Source organism: Lutjanus erythropterus, chromosome 2 (genome assembly GCF_056507025.1).
Source record: "Lutjanus erythropterus isolate fLutEry1 chromosome 2, fLutEry1.hap2, whole genome shotgun sequence".
NCBI classification, from domain to species: domain Eukaryota; kingdom Metazoa; phylum Chordata; class Actinopteri; order Lutjaniformes; family Lutjanidae; genus Lutjanus; species Lutjanus erythropterus.
Genome location: NC_139318.1, coordinates 4,145,609 through 4,162,947, shown reverse-complemented (window position 1 = coordinate 4,162,947; position 17,339 = coordinate 4,145,609). Strand labels below are relative to the sequence as shown.

At 40.0% G+C, this 17,339-nt stretch overlaps 1 protein-coding gene across 1 annotated transcript; it reads left to right on the top strand.

The window, feature by feature from the left end:
• The first annotated feature begins 5,574 nt into the window (after positions 1-5,574).
• LOC146331052 (transcriptional repressor scratch 1-like) lies at positions 5,575-10,404 on the top strand. Its single transcript, XM_084726490.1, has 2 exons — positions 5,575-6,043; positions 9,060-10,404. The coding sequence occupies exons 1-2, from the start codon at positions 5,878-5,880 to the stop codon at positions 9,869-9,871; spliced, it is 978 nt and encodes a 325-aa protein (XP_084582616.1). The 5' UTR covers positions 5,575-5,877; the 3' UTR covers positions 9,872-10,404.
• Positions 10,405-17,339: the final 6,935 nt, after the last annotated feature.

Here is a 17,339-nt window from a genome sequence, read left to right as displayed (position 1 = left end):
AGAGACAATCACTCTCATTCACTGGCGTGCAGCTGCCTCGCTGTCAGATGGCGGAGTGGGAGATTTTTGTGGAGGTGCTGAAAAGACGCCTCAGTGAAAAGGACCTGCGTTTGTTTTTCAGATGGCTCTCTAATGACTGGATGTGATTAACACAAATTATCTCACTTATCACAGCTCAACAGGCTTAGATAGACAGTCTCTGGGTGCATTCTCCGCAACGCTACTTAACATGCATTTAATCAGACTCAGCAGTCAGTATCACACACACAAGGACAGCAACGTCTCCAGCAGAAATACACCAGTCTCTGGCTCTGTAGTTTCCCTTTGTAACTTTAAGGCAGAAAATAAAGTGTTATGGAGTCAGTTTTGTGGCAAAATATGTCTTATTTTGTTTTCCATGTTAGTTTGTGCTTTGTCACCAATCCTCTCTGCTCAGTTTACTCATCAGTGCTGTGTTTAGTCCACCTCTGTATGTAGGACTGAAGCTTTCATGGACAAAACACTGGAGAGAGGACAGAAGGTCTTCTCACTGGCAGATTTGTTCATTTGTTTGATGAAAATACCATTTCTAAGACTACACAGTGCACAAACTGACACAAAGCTGCTCATGAAGAATGAGGCTGGAGTTATATGTGTGTGTTGAGAATAAAGACGAAATGTTGGCAATAAAGTCAGAATGTCAGGAATAAAGACCAGTGGTCAAGAATATAGAAAAAATGTTGAGAACAAAGTTGAAATGTCGAGAATGAAGACCAATGTCAAGAATCAAGTCAAAATACCAAGAATAAAGTCAAAATGTCAATAAAAAAATTGAAACATTGAGTTATTTTATATTTTTCAATATTTCTTCTGTAAATAAGGACCAAAATCAATCATGTGTTGGTTCATTTCTTAGTACTTTCCGGCTTCTCTACCATGTCTGTGAAATCGAGTTTGTAGAACAGCAGCCCATCAGTTCCTCCTAGTGATGCACCAATATCACTTTTTTTCAGACCGAGTACAAGTACAAGTTTTTACATTTGGGTACTTGCCGATACCAAGTACCAATATGAGTACTTCATAATGCCATTAAAGTTCTTACAGTAACTTTTAAAATGTTTTATTTTCATTAGATGCTCACTTTCTAAATGTAACAAATCATTGTTGCTGTTTCCTGCTACAAGTGTAACCATAGTTACTGACATATTTAGGTTATTTGCAGTAAGTTACTTTACTGATTTTGTGTTCCTTATTAAGCTGTGCAGTTTACTGTACACGTGATATATTTCAGTACAATAATTTCACAACATTATTATGGACTTGCAGAATTAAGTTTACTATGATAAATGGTGTTATATGATAATTATTTCATTATCATTTACAGCATTTTAACTGTTATTTTAATTTAACATTTACATGTGTAGTATTTAAGTTTCTTCTTCATGTCTCTCTTGTCTAAGAGTTAATTAGTTCCTACCTGTCATTGTTTAGGGGGGACAGGTATGAGTGTGGTAACGTGTGCAACACTTTTGTTTACCTGCTGTGAACCTCAGAGAGTGAAGTTGGGTGTATTTTACTGTCAGGCCGTTTTGGTGAAGATGAAGTACACAAAGAGAAGTTGTAGCAGCTTATTACCAAGAAAAGAGGTTTACAGACTGGTGGCAGCTGTGTTTTTTCTTCGTCTTCGGATTAATTTGCCGAGGCATTCAACCAGTTTACAACCACCAGGACTTACTGGACAGCGGCTGGCTGCGGTCTACAGGTGGATTTAGTTCAGTTTTACATAGACTTACATAGAATTTTATGGACGGTTTCCAAAGTTGCGGAGGTCATTAGTGGATGATGTTGAGGACAGAGAGTCCATCGCTCATGATGATGGTGTGTACAAAAAAAGAGGGTAAGCATCAGCAAACTCCTTGAACTCTGCATCATGTTGGTTCTTTAGATGTTTACTTGTATCGAGTGGCTACTTTTCATGACGTGGTATCAGGTGTGGGGTATTTGAGTAGTTTTATGAGTACAGGTATGTGAGGAGAGTATCAGACCGATACCGGATGCTGGTATCGGTATCGGTGCATCCTCAGTTCCTACTGAAGGAATACATCTCTGAAGGCAGATTAAGTTGGATTTGTCAATTGCTCTTTGTAAACACACCAGAGAGAGCTGATTGTTGAGTCTCATCTCCAGGTTATCAAATACTGACATGCTGGGTTGGTAAAGAGTCCCAAGGACAGAAAAATAGTGAGCAAGAAGGGTGAAGAGTTTTTGCATGAGTCTCCAAAAATCATAGTTTTGGGGAAAATCCTGCTAAAGATAGGTCCAAGCGGTGAGACATTCTCATTTCCAGGTCATCAAATACCAACATTTTGTCACACCACCCACCGTCCTCACCAGAAAGACTTTTGTGTTGGATGTAAGCGCAAGCAGCTTATTCAAACTGATATGTTAGTTTATTGTTAGGGGGCAGCCCCTAGCGGACACAGTAAACACAATGGTAGAAGGATAGGAGGCAGACACAGGAGACCAGGATTTGAGTCTTGTGTGAGTTATTTAAAGTTTTGAGTAACTTAAAATTTTGTCATGGATGTGATGTCTGTCTGTTTTACAATGTAAATGTCACATGATCTATGGTCCTGTAGGCCTGTTTCTGCCGGTACTTTCCACTGGTAATATATGTTGTTTCGGGAGTAACTGACAAACAACCTGTTCTGGTGTTTTGGTAGAAGATGTGTTGCTTTAGCATCTATATGAGTAGAGATTGGGCTTTCACATAACTTTAATGTAAAACCATCTATGTGAGGTGATATAGTACATACAGCAAGAAAATTCACATAAAGAGGAGGTGGAGTGGATGGATGGATTAAATAAAAACAGGGCTTTCACTCAGGAGAGTGGTGTTCATATCCCATGTGAAACCGAAAGTTTTAAGTTACATACGTCAAGTGACTTGCTTCACTTACATCGTGTGACAAAATTGAATTTAACCCAGATTATCTTTTTCTGACCCTTACCAAGTAGTTTTGGTTCTCAAACCTTACCAGACTGCAACCATTTCACAATGTTAACCACGTTAAAAGGGAAGAAGCTAAAGTGTACCTTGAGCATCAGTATGAGACACAGATGTGACAAAAACATTGGTACTTGATGACCTGGGATAACAATGGGAACTTCCTCACTATGTCTGTGAATTCAGCATGTAGAATCACAGTGCATTGAAGGCATACATCTCTAAAAACATGTCATACATATATTGTTTCATTTTTTGAAAGAAAACCACAGTGACATATGACATTATATGCACCAGAGTAATGGCTGAGGCATCAGAATTCTGCAGTATTGCTACAAATATGTCCAAGGGTCACATAGTCACACAGGTATTCAATAACTGTTAACAATGAACTTTATACAATGTTACTGACAGACCTGATCGTCAGACGTACAAAGATAAAATAAACTTGCATCAAACAGGAGATTTGCTTTCAAAAGTCTGAGTAATATGCTACAACAACTGGGACTACTTTCAGCTGCAAATTAATACATGTCTGGGGGTATTTGGGGCAGCAGGATGGTGTATATATAACACAGTATCGTGGCAGTTTGTAAAATAATCAGAATTTCATCAACAGATTTGTGATATGGACTTTTTTTATGATACTCAGCACAACTTTCAAACTAATGCCTGCCATTGTTCTCATTCTGTGGTAAAGTTAGCAATAATAAATATGCTATGCTCATTAAAAATGAATAATATTGCTTGTGTCATACTTTACAGTGGATTTGTTTTACACTGTGAGTTGTTTTTCCAGTAGATGAGACTAGAGATGATTTGCCTTCTGTACACATGCCACTGTAGGATGTACTGACTGGACACCGCCCCCCCCCCCCCAAACACCACCCCTCACCCCCCCATCGACATCTGTCTGTGAGATTATGTATGATCCAGTCACACTGAACTCTACCTGCAGAGCCATCTGTGAGTGAGCTGTCCACGCTGCGTTTAAGCTGCTGCTGTCTCTCCAGCCAACCAGGATCTGACCCCGTGACCCCTGCGGGCACCCGGAGGTCAGCCTGTCACAGCCAACAGACCGGAAGTCACCGTGGAGGCCTTTTTATTCAGATGACGGTTATATGGTTGTATGGAGGGCTGAGGGCTCTACAGAGAGACATAAAACTGCCAGGGACATACGGAGGATGGAAGTGAAAAATAGGAACGTAAAAGCTGCAGGCTGATGTCACCAAAACAGTTTAATTGCAACAGTTAAATATGTAAATGAATAAAGTTTTATTTGCATTATATATCCAAGTGTATCTTCATTAAAATCTACTGATGTATATGCCTCAAATAGTTATTTGTAATACTAACCTGTGTCATGCATCATCTCCCTATAAAGATTAATTCACATATCTTGAGAATAAAGATGAAATGTTGAGAATAAAGTTGAAGTGTCAGGGATAAAGACAAAATATTAATAATAAAATCAAAGTGTCAAGAATAAAGATGACTTGTCGAGAACAAGTTGAAATGTTGAGCATCAAGATGAAACGTTGAGAATAAAGTTGTAGCGTCGAGAATAAAAATGGATTGCTGAAAACAAAGATGAAGTGTCGAGAATAAAGACAAAATGTTGATAATAAAGATGAAATGTTGAGAATAAAATTGAAGTGTCAAGAGTAAAGATGAACTGTCGAGAACAAAGACAAAATGTTCAGAATAAAGTTTAAATGTCGAGAATAAAGTCGAAGTGTCGAGAATACAGATGACATGTTGAGAATAAAGTAGAAATGTTGAGAATAAAGTAGAAATGTTGAGAATTGGAAAGACAAAATGTTTTGAAGAAAGATGAAATGTTGAGAATAAAGTCAGACTGTTGAGAATGAGGACAAAATGTTGAGAGTAAAGTTGGAAAGGTAAAAATAAAGACGAAATGGAAACAAGACTAAGAAATTAACTTTCAGTACTTGGCAGTTTTTGATACCTGTTACCACAGACACACTTTAGATGCTAAAACTACTGAGATTCCATAAATACACACATTTGCATCCAGATTCTTTTGGCTCTGTCAGTTAATAGTGATGCTGACCTAAATTTGATTTAGCTGAACAATTCACGTTCTGATTTACATGCCAGGACCATTTGAAGATTTTAAAAATGAGCTGCTGATGATGATAATGAAATATCAGAGGTGGTGGTGGTGTACGGAGGAAAAGGGGTGTGTGTTTGGGGCAGCATAAATTGTGTTAGCTACTTCATTGAAAGACAATGGAGGACAAGATGTTGTGTGTAGTGTCACCCACGTGCTTCTGCACCACTATTGTCTGCTCTCCTTCCCTGGGAGAAGGGGAGACGGAGGGGTGAAAGGAGGAGGGAGGAGGAGGAGGATGTGGGAGGAGGTGGGTTAATTGACTGCTGTGTGCGTTTGTGCGTGCGCGCGTGCGTGCAGGGGAGAAGCACAGACGGCTCGTGGTAATTTGATGTGTGTCCCCGGGGATGTTTGATGGATTAATGCTAAGCAGCTCCCTCTTCCAAAGCACCACCTGATCTTTGGGGCTCGTGCCCCACATATAAAAGGCTGCAGTAGTGCTGAGCTCAGCTAGTCCAGCCATCTCTCTCTCTGCCTCTGTTTCTCCCCTCGCCACTTTCTGTCTTCCTCTCCATCCTCCCTGTCCTCTGCTTTCTCTTTCTCTCTGCTACTTTCACTTACATTCTCTCTTTCTCTTTTCCCCTCTGGCTTCAAAGCATTTCCAGGATAGATTTTTTTGTCAAGCTTTTTTTTTCCTGTTTGGCCTGTTGAAGGAGGCCGCCTGGAAGCTCAGCACATTTCTGCTCTTTTCTTTTTTTTTTCTGTTCACATTTTTCTATGAGGCTCTAGCATCAGTTTTGTCATCAAGGAAATAAAAATGCCACGCTCCTTTTTGGTGAAGCAGCCGAAGGTTCATGATTTCTCCTCTTCCAACTACTACCATCAGCACCATCAGCACCAGCAGCACTGGGACGACTCTTACACTGTGACACATGCCATCACAGAGTCAGCCACCAACTTGGCGGTGCGTTTGAGTGAAAATGGTAAGTTGAGCTAAACTTTTTCATGTGTGTTTCTGCTGCAGCAGCTATCCATTTCCTCATTTGGAGTTTTCTTTGCACAAAAATGGATAAAAAAAAATCTAAAATAACAGGCAGGAATTAATACAACTGTGTTTATGTTGTTGTCTCTGCTACTTAATCGCTTTTGGAAACCCCTAAAATCCCCCACAGGCATTGCCCCCCTCCCTTCTGCATCCCTCAGGACTTTTGTTTTCTAACTCGGTGGATGCTAAATAGTATTCAGGTCACGCTGGCTCAATCTGCTTAATACTCAAACCAGATCACACAGCAGCCTTTGGCTTTAATACTATTGTGTACATGAATGATGAGATATACGTGGACACGCGCATTAGGCACAAAATCTGATGCAAGCCTTTGTCAGGTCCAACTAGAAAGAAAGGGAGAAAAAAAAACTGTGGGGAAAGCAGATAGCCACATGGGACTGTGTTGTCCTTAGATGGTGCAGTTGCCCTTGAGTCTCTCCTCTTATCATCCACCCCCCCGCCACCCCCCTCGTTCATCTCTCCATCTCTCTCCATCTGATCCTGCAGGATGTTAGATAGCCACAGGGAGTAGGATTGCAGCAACACAATCCATATGTGGAGCAGTGAGAGGTGATGGTACAGGGTTTTTAGAGGATGGGTATTGACTGGAAAATACAGAGTGCTGCAGGTAATTCAATAAAGTGCAACATGAGCAGTGCGCTGGCAGACAGTAGATTTTCATCCGCGGGATTTCTGGAGAGGCTGGAAGTGAGAACAGCCCTGCAATACAAACAATATGTGTGTGTGTGTGTGTGTGTGTGTGTGTGTGTGTGTGTGTGTTTGGCTTTGAGAAACATCCAAAGAAATGTGTGCTTTGAGCGGATTCACCCCCTCCGCCGCCTTCCACCACCAGCAGCAGCATCACAGATCTTGTGTTCGAGTTGAATCATTTGTCCCCCAGATTTAGGATGCCAGCTGTCTGCTTCCCTTTGTGTCCCTCTGTGTGTGCGTGTGTGTGTGTGTGTGTGTGTGTGGGGGGGCTCAATATACCATTGACTGCTGTCAAGATCAGACAGCAGCCCCCCCCCCCCCCCTTATCCCACCAAACACACACACATACACACACATAAACACACACACACACACACACACCCTCTCCCCAGCCCTCCCTTCCCTTTTTTGCCAAATCGCAGTCCCCCCACCTGTCACTCAATCTCCACCCTCACCACACTCATGAACACACTCAAAACCGGCACAGATGGGGAATGATCTGATTAAAATGATTTAGTGATTGAGGGGATTTCACTGCTGAGACGCTCTGTTTTGGTCAACCCCCCCCCCCCAGTCGCAGATTCAGTCGTGCTGATGCCGCTGCTGCGAGCCGGGCGGCGACAGGTGGATCGATCCTGAGCCAAACTATTGCTCTGTGACTGTTTTGTCAATGTCAGCACATTGTGTTTGACTTATATTCAGCCACTACGTGCCTTTCAGATGTTTTTTCCTACGATAGCACTTGTTGGAGCCAGTGGAGGTATTGATTGAGGCAGAACTGTGCGCTCATTAATATTTCATTGCCAAAGCTTGCTGAACCTGGCACTTACAAATAGCTTCCTGTATAGGTTTCATATTGATTGGAGGTTTGGGTAAGAGGGCACTTCTCTTCAGAGGTTATTGAGACTATGAAGATGTTCCATTCATTTATTCCAATGGAAATAATCTGTCCTAACTCAACTAGAGCTGCAATGAATAATCCATTAGTTGCCAACTATTAAATTAAAGGTCCAGTGTGTAAGATTTAAAGTGATCTATTGCCAGAATATATCAGAAATGGAATAAAATATTCATAAGTATGTTTTCATGAGTGTATAATCACCTGAAAACAAGAATCGCTGTGTTTTTGTTACCTTAGAATGAAATGTTATATCTACAGAAAACAGGGATCCACAGAACTGCCATGTTTCTACAGTAACCCAGCATGGACACACCAAACACTTTTTGTTTTGCAAAGTTTTGCAACCACTGTAGGTTTTCCCCGCAACAAAGAGGAGGATAATGTGAGATGTTTGCAAATCCATAAGCTCTCTGCTAGATGCAACTGAATGCTACGCACTTAAATCACCAGAGATGGGAAGTAATTAAGTACAAATACTTTGTTACTGGAATTAAGTAAATTTTTCAGGTATCTGAACTTACATTTTCAAAACTAATGGCTTTTTACTTTTTATGTTTTAACGTAAGGCAAAAACAGCATAAAAAGGCGTAACAAGATGAAAACGAGGTAAAAGACATAACAAGACAAAAACAACATATAAGGTGTAACAACACAAATTTGACATACCAAGACTTAACAAGACAAAAACAACATAACAATACATAACAAGGCCAAATTTACACATTAGATGTAACAAGATGAATATGGTGTAAATGACCCAACAAGACAATATAAGAAAGTGATGTAAAAGAGAAAAAAGATGTAAGAAGACATCACAATACAAAAATGATGTAACAAGTTGTAACAAGACAAGAAATATGTAGAAGACGAAACAAGACGAAAATGACGTATCAAGACAAAAACAAGGCAAAAGATGTAACAGGATATACTTTCATTGATCTGCAGATTATTTTCAACAATAAGTTACTCCATAAAATGTTATAAATTGTGAAAAATGCTCCTCATAGTTTCCCAAAATCCAAAGTGATGTCTTTAAATTGCTTGTTTGGTCCAACTAACAGTCCAAAACCCAAAGAGTCTTTATTTACTGTCACAAATGACAAACAAAAGCATAAAATCCTCACATTTTCGAAGCTGGATCCAGAGAAAGTTTAACATTTAAGTTTGAAAAATGACTGAAACCATTAATCAATTATCAAAAAAGTTGGCAATTAATTGTCTTTCAATTAACCAATCATTGCAGCCCTGCTAAAAAGTAATCAAGTAACGATCAATAGAATAATTAACAATAAATCATTAATTGCAGTTTTACATGTTAACTGTCTTTTTCCTTTTTTTCCAGGCTACATCCATGATTACATCATCCCATCAGTGTTGCAGAGCACAAAGGAACCAGATCATGAGCAGACCGGGCTCTCCTCAGGGCCCCTGTACTCCCCGGGTGGCAGTGTTGGGGAAGAGTTCTCCGACCACGACATGGAGCATCCGGACAGCCCCGTCTCCAGTGGCACAGTGGAGTCAGACAGCAGTAGCCCTGAGTTGGAGGCGTGCACCATCGGCACCTTCCTCATCTCTGATGGACGCTCCTGCCGGAGAGCCAACCAGAGGTGTCCCCGCAAGGGAGGCAGCCAATCGGACAGCAGCGAGGGCGTGGGCTCTGCAGACTGCAGCCCCGCCAAAGTGAAATCCAAAGGGCGCCACGTGTGCGGCGAGTGCGGCAAGTCTTACGCCACGTCCTCCAATCTGAGCAGACACAAGCAGACTCACCGCAGCCTGGACAGCCAGCAGGCCCGCAAGTGTCCCACCTGCCACAAGGTGTACGTGTCCATGCCGGCGTTGGCCATGCACATGCTGACCCATGACCTGAAGCATGAGTGCACAGTGTGCGGCAAAGCCTTCAGCCGGCCCTGGCTCCTGCAGGGCCACATGAGGTCTCACACTGGAGAGAAACCGTTCGCCTGCGCCCACTGTGGGAAGGCCTTCGCCGACCGCTCCAACCTGCGCGCCCACATGCAGACGCACTCCGCCTTCAAGCACTATTCCTGCAAACGCTGCCACAAGACCTTCGCACTCAAGTCGTACCTGAACAAACACTACGAGTCTGCCTGCTTCAAAGGGTACCACGCAGAGGACGACTGCAGCTCTGAGGACTGATGGGAAATATTCCTTTTTGTCATTTCTATTTATAAACTTTTTAATACTTCATACAACAGAGCCAGAGAAAAGCTTCACTTCTCAGGCTCATCACATGCATGCATCATAATCCTGCCTTTTGATAAGCAATAACCTCACTCTCAATTATTCAGGAATTATGTATGAAATTCATAAAAATCTCAGTGTTGATCACAAATGTAAAATATTTTATATTGTTTTTTATAAATTGAATTGCAATAATTTACATGCCAGTATTATTTTATATGCCAGCTAGCTCTTAATTTACCTCAAACATTTCTTATTCGTTAAATAATGTATTTGTGTATTTATTAATTTATTTAATTATTTATTTGCCAATTTTTGAAGATTATTTATTTATTATTGGTTGATGTATTTGTGAATTTAACATGGATTTATTAGCAGCCATGTATTGGATTTGTTGAAAACAAAAGCCAAAATATATTCTGATGCGCTATATTTCACTGTCTGATCAATTTGATGATGACAATAAAAGTGATGAAAATGAATGACAACTGAGGGTTCCTCTCATGCCTGAATATATGCAAAGATGAAACCCCCGCCAAGCACCCAATATAGTTTAAACGGTGTATTTTGGGCTAAATCTGGTCCGTTAAAAAAAGATGTTGAAAATTGGGCGATGTTTGGTCCATCCAATTTGGTCTAAAAATAGACACTGAAATGTAGGACATATTTGGTCAGTCTGATTAAGACCAAATATAGCCCAAAAATAGACGTTGAAATATGGGGTGTTTGGTCCGACTAATTTGGTCTAAAAAATAGATGTTGAAATTTGGGGAGTGTTTGGTCCATCCAAAATGTGGGCCATATTTGGTCAGTCTGATTTGGACCACATATAGCCCAAAAACAGACATTGAAATTTTGGAACTTGTTTGGTCCATCCAATTTTGTCCAAATATAGCCCAAAATAGACATTGAAATCTGGTCCGATGTCCATGTTTGGTCCGATTGATTTTGTCTAAAAAAAAATTGACAAAATTTGGGGTGTATTTGGCCCATCCAATTTGGTATAAATATAGACATTGAAGTATTTGGTCAGTTTAATTTTGTCCACATATAGCCCAAAAATACACACTGAAGTTTGGGTTTAGTCTGTCCAATTCTTTTCAAAATTAGCCCAATTTTGAACATGTGCTTCAAACTGAATTTTGACCTAATACGTTCATGAAAATCACATTGCAGCAAGTCGGGAATTATTCCACAGTGAAACCTGGAAAAGAGAAATGCCCCAAGACTTTCTGAGTTATTAAACCCTCTTGAAGATAAAGTTAATTTAACTTCTACTATAGTCTTTATATTATATATTTAGGTATTTAATATTTGTTTGAGTTTTATATAGTCTGTTTCATCTATTTTTTCTTGCTGCGTGGAATTATTGTTTGATGAGTTTATATTTTAACACTTCACTTTTTCAGAAACTCAAGCTGAAAATCTAAATCCAAACGGACATGTAGCCCATGTATTGTCAACATTGTAGAATTTATCTTGTTCTGTTCATTCATGTTCAAAAAATGTAATATTCTGTAATGACCAGTTTGAATTCAAACTTTACAGTCCACACGCACAACAGAATGTTAGTTTCCATTGTGGTCCAGAAGAGGGTGCTCTCAAAATTCACTTGACCTATTGAATGCCCTGTGAACCTATCAGTAAACTAAACTAATAAATAAAAATGGAGGGCAAGCAAAGTTGTGCTGGTCAGACAATCATGGCACAAAGCAAATGAAAAGCAGCGTGTGGGTGCTTTGGGTTGTATACAAAAGATGGAAAAATGACCAGCTAAGATGAGGCTGTTTGTTGACTTCGCCTTACTCTACAACCACACCAAACCTGAGGACCCAATGAGGCAGTGAGGAGACATCAGGAACATGTGGAGCAACGTCAACTGGACAACCTCGTCTGATCTGAGGGCCTACTCGAAGACGCATTGTGCAGCTGAAAAACACCACACAGTAAAATATAAAATCTATACTGAGGGTTGGACTCTTTCGCTGAACACTGATGAATGGACATCACTAGCCACACATACTTATGTGACAGCCACAGCTTACTGTATCTTAGAATTCACACTCTTGCCACCATTAGCCAAAGTACCCAAAGTTGGCAACCCTACCACTATTAGCAGGGTTGCCAACATTGGGTACCTTGTTGCAGTGAGATTTGATGTCATGGGCTTGATCAGGCATGCACACAATTGAATTGTCGGGGAGAGTTGGAGCTCAGGTCTAAGATTTCAGGATACAGCCTGGCTACATCACCCTGAAACTTCTGCCATATAAATACTCACGTCACAATGTTAGACACACACTAACCCAAAAACAGCACACATGTTCATTCACTACTCAAGTAAGCAAGAACAGGAAATACTCAAAACAAAAAATAATACGAAAGAACACTAGAACCTATCATATATTAAACACACACAAGCTACATCCACACTACTATGTTTTCATTTAAAAATGATTACATTCTGCTACATTTCCACCTAGTGTCCACACTACTCTGGGGTTTTACAATGCAATGATGCAGACACCCAGGTGCTCCTCCTCATTGGGTCTCTCAGTCACTATGTGTCATTCCCTGATTCATCAAACCACGAGTTTACAGCTGCTGTGACGCTAACTGTCGCTTGATCACTTCAGTTTTATGCTCTTTCATTTATTTTTAATGCTCTGTTAAAAGTTTATGTCTCTGGATGTCGAGTTTGTAACCGATCTTCTTCTGCCTTTTAATCTGAGCCTCGGTCACCAAACACTGGATTTTACTGTCAGCCAAGTCAACAGTCAAGGCAGCCAGTGAGCATTAATGTTCTGTCTAACGTTACCATTGCTTATGTTTTAGTAAGAAAAGAGATTTCATCCATTCTGTGGTGAAGGTGAACAACTGACCAACAACTGATCTAACTGCTGACAGCTGCAGTGTGGACACAAAAACACAGCTAACAATGCTAACGGCAATTTACAAAGGCTCCGCCCCCAGGTGAAATACCTTCTGGGCTCCTGCCAGCTTAAACAATTGTCCAATCAACATAGAGACAGATATGAGGCACCAATCAGAGAATAATTTGAAAGCCTATACTTATAGAGTCTGGGGTTATGGTACATGAGCATAAGCATAAGTTTGCTTTGTTTAACCATTACTATACCAGAAAGACTTTGACCATAATACGTTTGCCTGTGTCACATGCCAGATGCATGAGATTTGGTGACCCTGTGCTACACACAGATGAGTTGACATACTGCTGCCCTCAAATAAAACACTTAATCTCATGATTATGAAATCGTGAGTCCTGGACCTTACATATTGTTTGGTGGTTTTAAGTTGCCACTGCTACACCACTGCAAGGCAACAGCAACATGAACACCAAAACTGTTTCCCTCTAAAAGCCTCTGATTTACAATTTAGTAAGCTAGTGAGCGGGGAACTTAATGCAGGAAATGTACTTTTCCATTTTTCCATGGCACCTGCCATTTCTGAGCTTTCAGAACATTTCCATCTCCGAGGTTGTGAATACAACCTCTTGTGAACGTGATAAACATGACTGCTTTTAAAGGCAGCATATGTGTCAGTTCAAATTCATTCAAACAGGATTTTCTGAAAAAGTGACAGCCCTAATTGCCACACATTACTTCTCAGATGATGTGCTATGATTATCTGTTCAGCACGGCTTGCTGGTTTTCTCCATTTTGGGTTAACAGAGAGAACAGCAGTAGCTGAGGTTACTTCAAAAGAGCTGCAGAGGATCAGACAGACGGCCTATTGAAAAACTGTACTTATATAGTGAGAATTTTGGATTCAAACAAGTCATTACAGATCCAATATTAAAATTTCCCTACATGTTCAAATGATAGTTTGAATTTTGAATTACAAGCATCAGCCCTGATGCACAACAACTTAACTTTCCTTCTCTGTTTTCTTTGCTGCTTCCTAGCAGAGGTGGGAAGTAACACAATACAAATACTTTGTTACTGTACTTCTGTAGTTTTTAGGTACTCCCTACATTTTAATACAAATATCTGTACTTTCTACTCCTTACATTTTCAAAACAGGCTTGTTACTTTAGTTTTAAATGCATTTGAAGGGAATGATTTATTCTTTCTAAATGGAGGGGACAATAACACAGAACATTTGATAACTTGATGTATCCAACAGTGCAGATGTAACAAAACAAAAATTACATAAAGAAGCTGGTAGAAATGTCCTTCAAAGGGCAACTTTCTACTTTTATACTTTAAGTTCATTTCAGAGCCTGTACTTTTTCACTTTCACTTGAGTAAAGAAGTTGAATCAGTACTTCTTTTACCGCGAGTGATTTCTGACACAAGTATCTGCACTTCTTATTGTGCACAAAATGTGTGTACTTTCACCACCTCTGCTATGATGTGAGTCCCATAGTCTGTCTGCTTGTGAGCAGGATCTGTGTTCCTTCCACCCAAACAAACAAACAAACAAACAAACAAACAAACAAGTGGTCTGGTCATAATGGCCATTTTTCAAAGAGCCAAGAAAACATTTGTATTCAGATGATCATCAGTCATGAAGCAGAACAGAGATGCTCAACTTGTTTTGCCCTTTTGCAAAATAACAGGAGGCCAGGAGCCAGTTAATAAACAAACATTAATAATAATGTTATTTATAAGCTAAAGATTTTAAATGAAATTACTTATTAACTTAACTTAACTAAATTAACTTGACTGACATTAAGCCTACATCACAGACATACCAGGTAGTTTATTGCATTTAATATTTGTAACTGAATTTAGTTGTAAATGCTTTGGTAATATTTGAAAGAGTTTATACAACTTTAAACAGCTGGAATATCTTCCATCATTCATAGAGCATAGTTAAGCTCTTTTAGTGTGAGAATCAGAATTATCAGGTAATAGTTTTCTTCTCCCGCAGAGCTCACAGACTGATCCTACTATACTTTGTAGTTCTGAACGATTGTGAAGAAATATCTAATTGCAATTATTTTTACTGGTATTGCAATTACAATATGACTTGCAATATTAGAGGAAATGATCTTTTTACATCATTATTCTCAATTATCTTTGAAAGGAACATTAAAATGATTATGTGCAGAGGCTTGATGATGAGCTGATCATTTGAATCAGGTGTGTTGGAGCAGAGAAACATCTAAAACATGCAGGACGGTGAGCCTGGAGGACCAGGGTTGGGAAACACTGCTTTAGATGATCCAGCTTCTGGATGTGGACACAGTCAAAGTTTGAAAAAGATGGGACGTCTCAGTGCAGTGCTTCCCCTGACCAGCAGAGGGGGCAACCATATAAACACTAAAAGACCAAAATCTGACCTCTTCAGTGTTGTAGTGGTGAGGACAGCACACATAAGAAGGATTAATGTGTTAGACAAAACAGCCACACTAAAAGGATGAAAACACACAGCAGGGTGTGTGTGTCCTCCTCCCAATCTGCCATGTTAGGAGATTCCTCATGGCCCTTCACAGCACAGCGTTGTGGCCTGACCACAGGATGTTCTCTGGGTCAGGTGTCATGAGAACTGGGCTGCTGGTCCAGACCAGACAGGGCTGAGCCCTCGGTGGCCCCCAGCCACCAACCCCTCAGGGGAAATACAAGTATGTGTCTCAATAGACCACAGACTGGATACAGCTATTTTCAGACACAATGGCCACCATTCAAAACATATAATCCTGCCTGTACATACAGTATGCGCACACACACACACACACACACACACACACACACACACACACACACACACACACACACACACACACACACATGCTATAGGTTAGAACAGGGTCAAGTTAGACTGATGGGAAGATAAAAATATACCACTAACTCTCAGGCAAGATCAACTTTCTTTCATGTACTTTATATGAAACTATAGCAGTGTTACGGAACGTGTTTCAATAAAAAGATATCCAACATCATCACGGATTTTACTTGGATTTTACTTTTACTCAAATCCTTGGCTGCGTTTCAGGTTGAGTAAAAAACAAAAATTTCACAAAAAAAAGTCCTGTTAACTGTGTGAGAGCGGAATAGAAGGGAAGAATCAAATCAAGCTTCAAGCTGCTGGTGTGTCTGTGGACGCAGGAGGGCGGAGCTCCAGAGAGGAGAGGAAAACATTCATGCTCAGTGTGTACATCCATGATATGTTCACTGACCCGGTGTCAGGAGTTACAGGGGATGCAGCCTCACCGAGTGGTTTGTGAACCGTACAACAATGGACAATAACACACTAAAATTAAGGATGACGTCATGTCATTAAGGTTACATTATTGTACCATGACACAGTTAAAAGATTGCATCTACCTAATTTTATCATCTGGTTTACTTTTACGTAAATAACATTTCTTTAAAGAAACAGTATTTCTACTTGAGTATGATATTGTGCCCTTTTTATCTCTAGTAATGTGAAAGGGGTACTTGTAGTGACAAGCCCACAGAGTCCTCATGTGACTCAACAGACACCACTAGAGACCAGCAGAACATAGTGGAGCACTTATCAGCTAAAAAGCCAGATATTTTTCTCAGGAGTAGGTAGAAAGCAAAAACAGAGCTAAAATAGAGTGAATATTAGACTTATGTTCATCAGGTGGACACAAATGTGACTACAAATGACTGCTAATGGGATGTGAAAATAGTCAATCACTGGCTGACACTAAAATAACTTTATAAGATTATATGTCAGTGTTGTGTGTGCAGCTTGTTCTGCTCCCACAAGAGGCCAAAAAGAAGAAACTGATGGAGGTTTAAAAAGAAATTTAATATATCTGACACAATTAGTCAATTAATGGATTTATCTATATACCAGAACATTCATTCCAGAGAAACTAACTGATTAATGACTTAAGTAGTTAACAAAAGAAATACTGAGCCTTCAGTATTGTTGAAGCCATTTTGCAAGTTTGTCTTATTGATTCATGATTAAGTTGAGCCATCATGCATTTTCTGTTTTTAATTATGTTGATCGTGATGGGATCTCCTGTGGTGAGGGTTTTGTCATTTGTTTTCTTGTTTGTTGTTCTGATGGTGATGAATGCGATGATCTGGGGTCAGAAATTGTGACGTGGCATGTAGGGGTGGCATGATCACTGAGTTAGGACAGATGAACAGATGATCAGGGGAAACAGAAGGGCAAACAATTTTTAACCGCACAATTGCAAACCTACAGTCGTGCTTATTCGCTTTATTTCATGTGGATCATTTTATCATCATCTGCTGACCTGCAATAAAGACTGAATGCACACTGATTCACTGACCGCTCCTAACAAGTATCTTTAGCTTCTTAAATATAAAGATTGTCTGCTTGACTTAATATTGTTGTGAATTTAATATTTTTTTTGTGTTTTAGACTCTTGTTCGAGCAAAACATGCAATTTGAAGAAATCACCTTGGGCTGATCGCTTTTTCATTACTTTCTGAAATTTTAAAGACTAAAC

Coding starts and splice junctions, on each gene's coding strand:
- LOC146331052 (XM_084726490.1), top strand. CDS start 5,878: ATGCCACGCTCCTTTTTGGTGAAGCAGCCGAAGGTTCATGATTTCTCC. Junction 6,044..9,059: donor GGTGCGTTTGAGTGAAAATG/GTAAGTTGAGCT, acceptor CTTTTTTTCCAG/GCTACATCCATGATTACATC.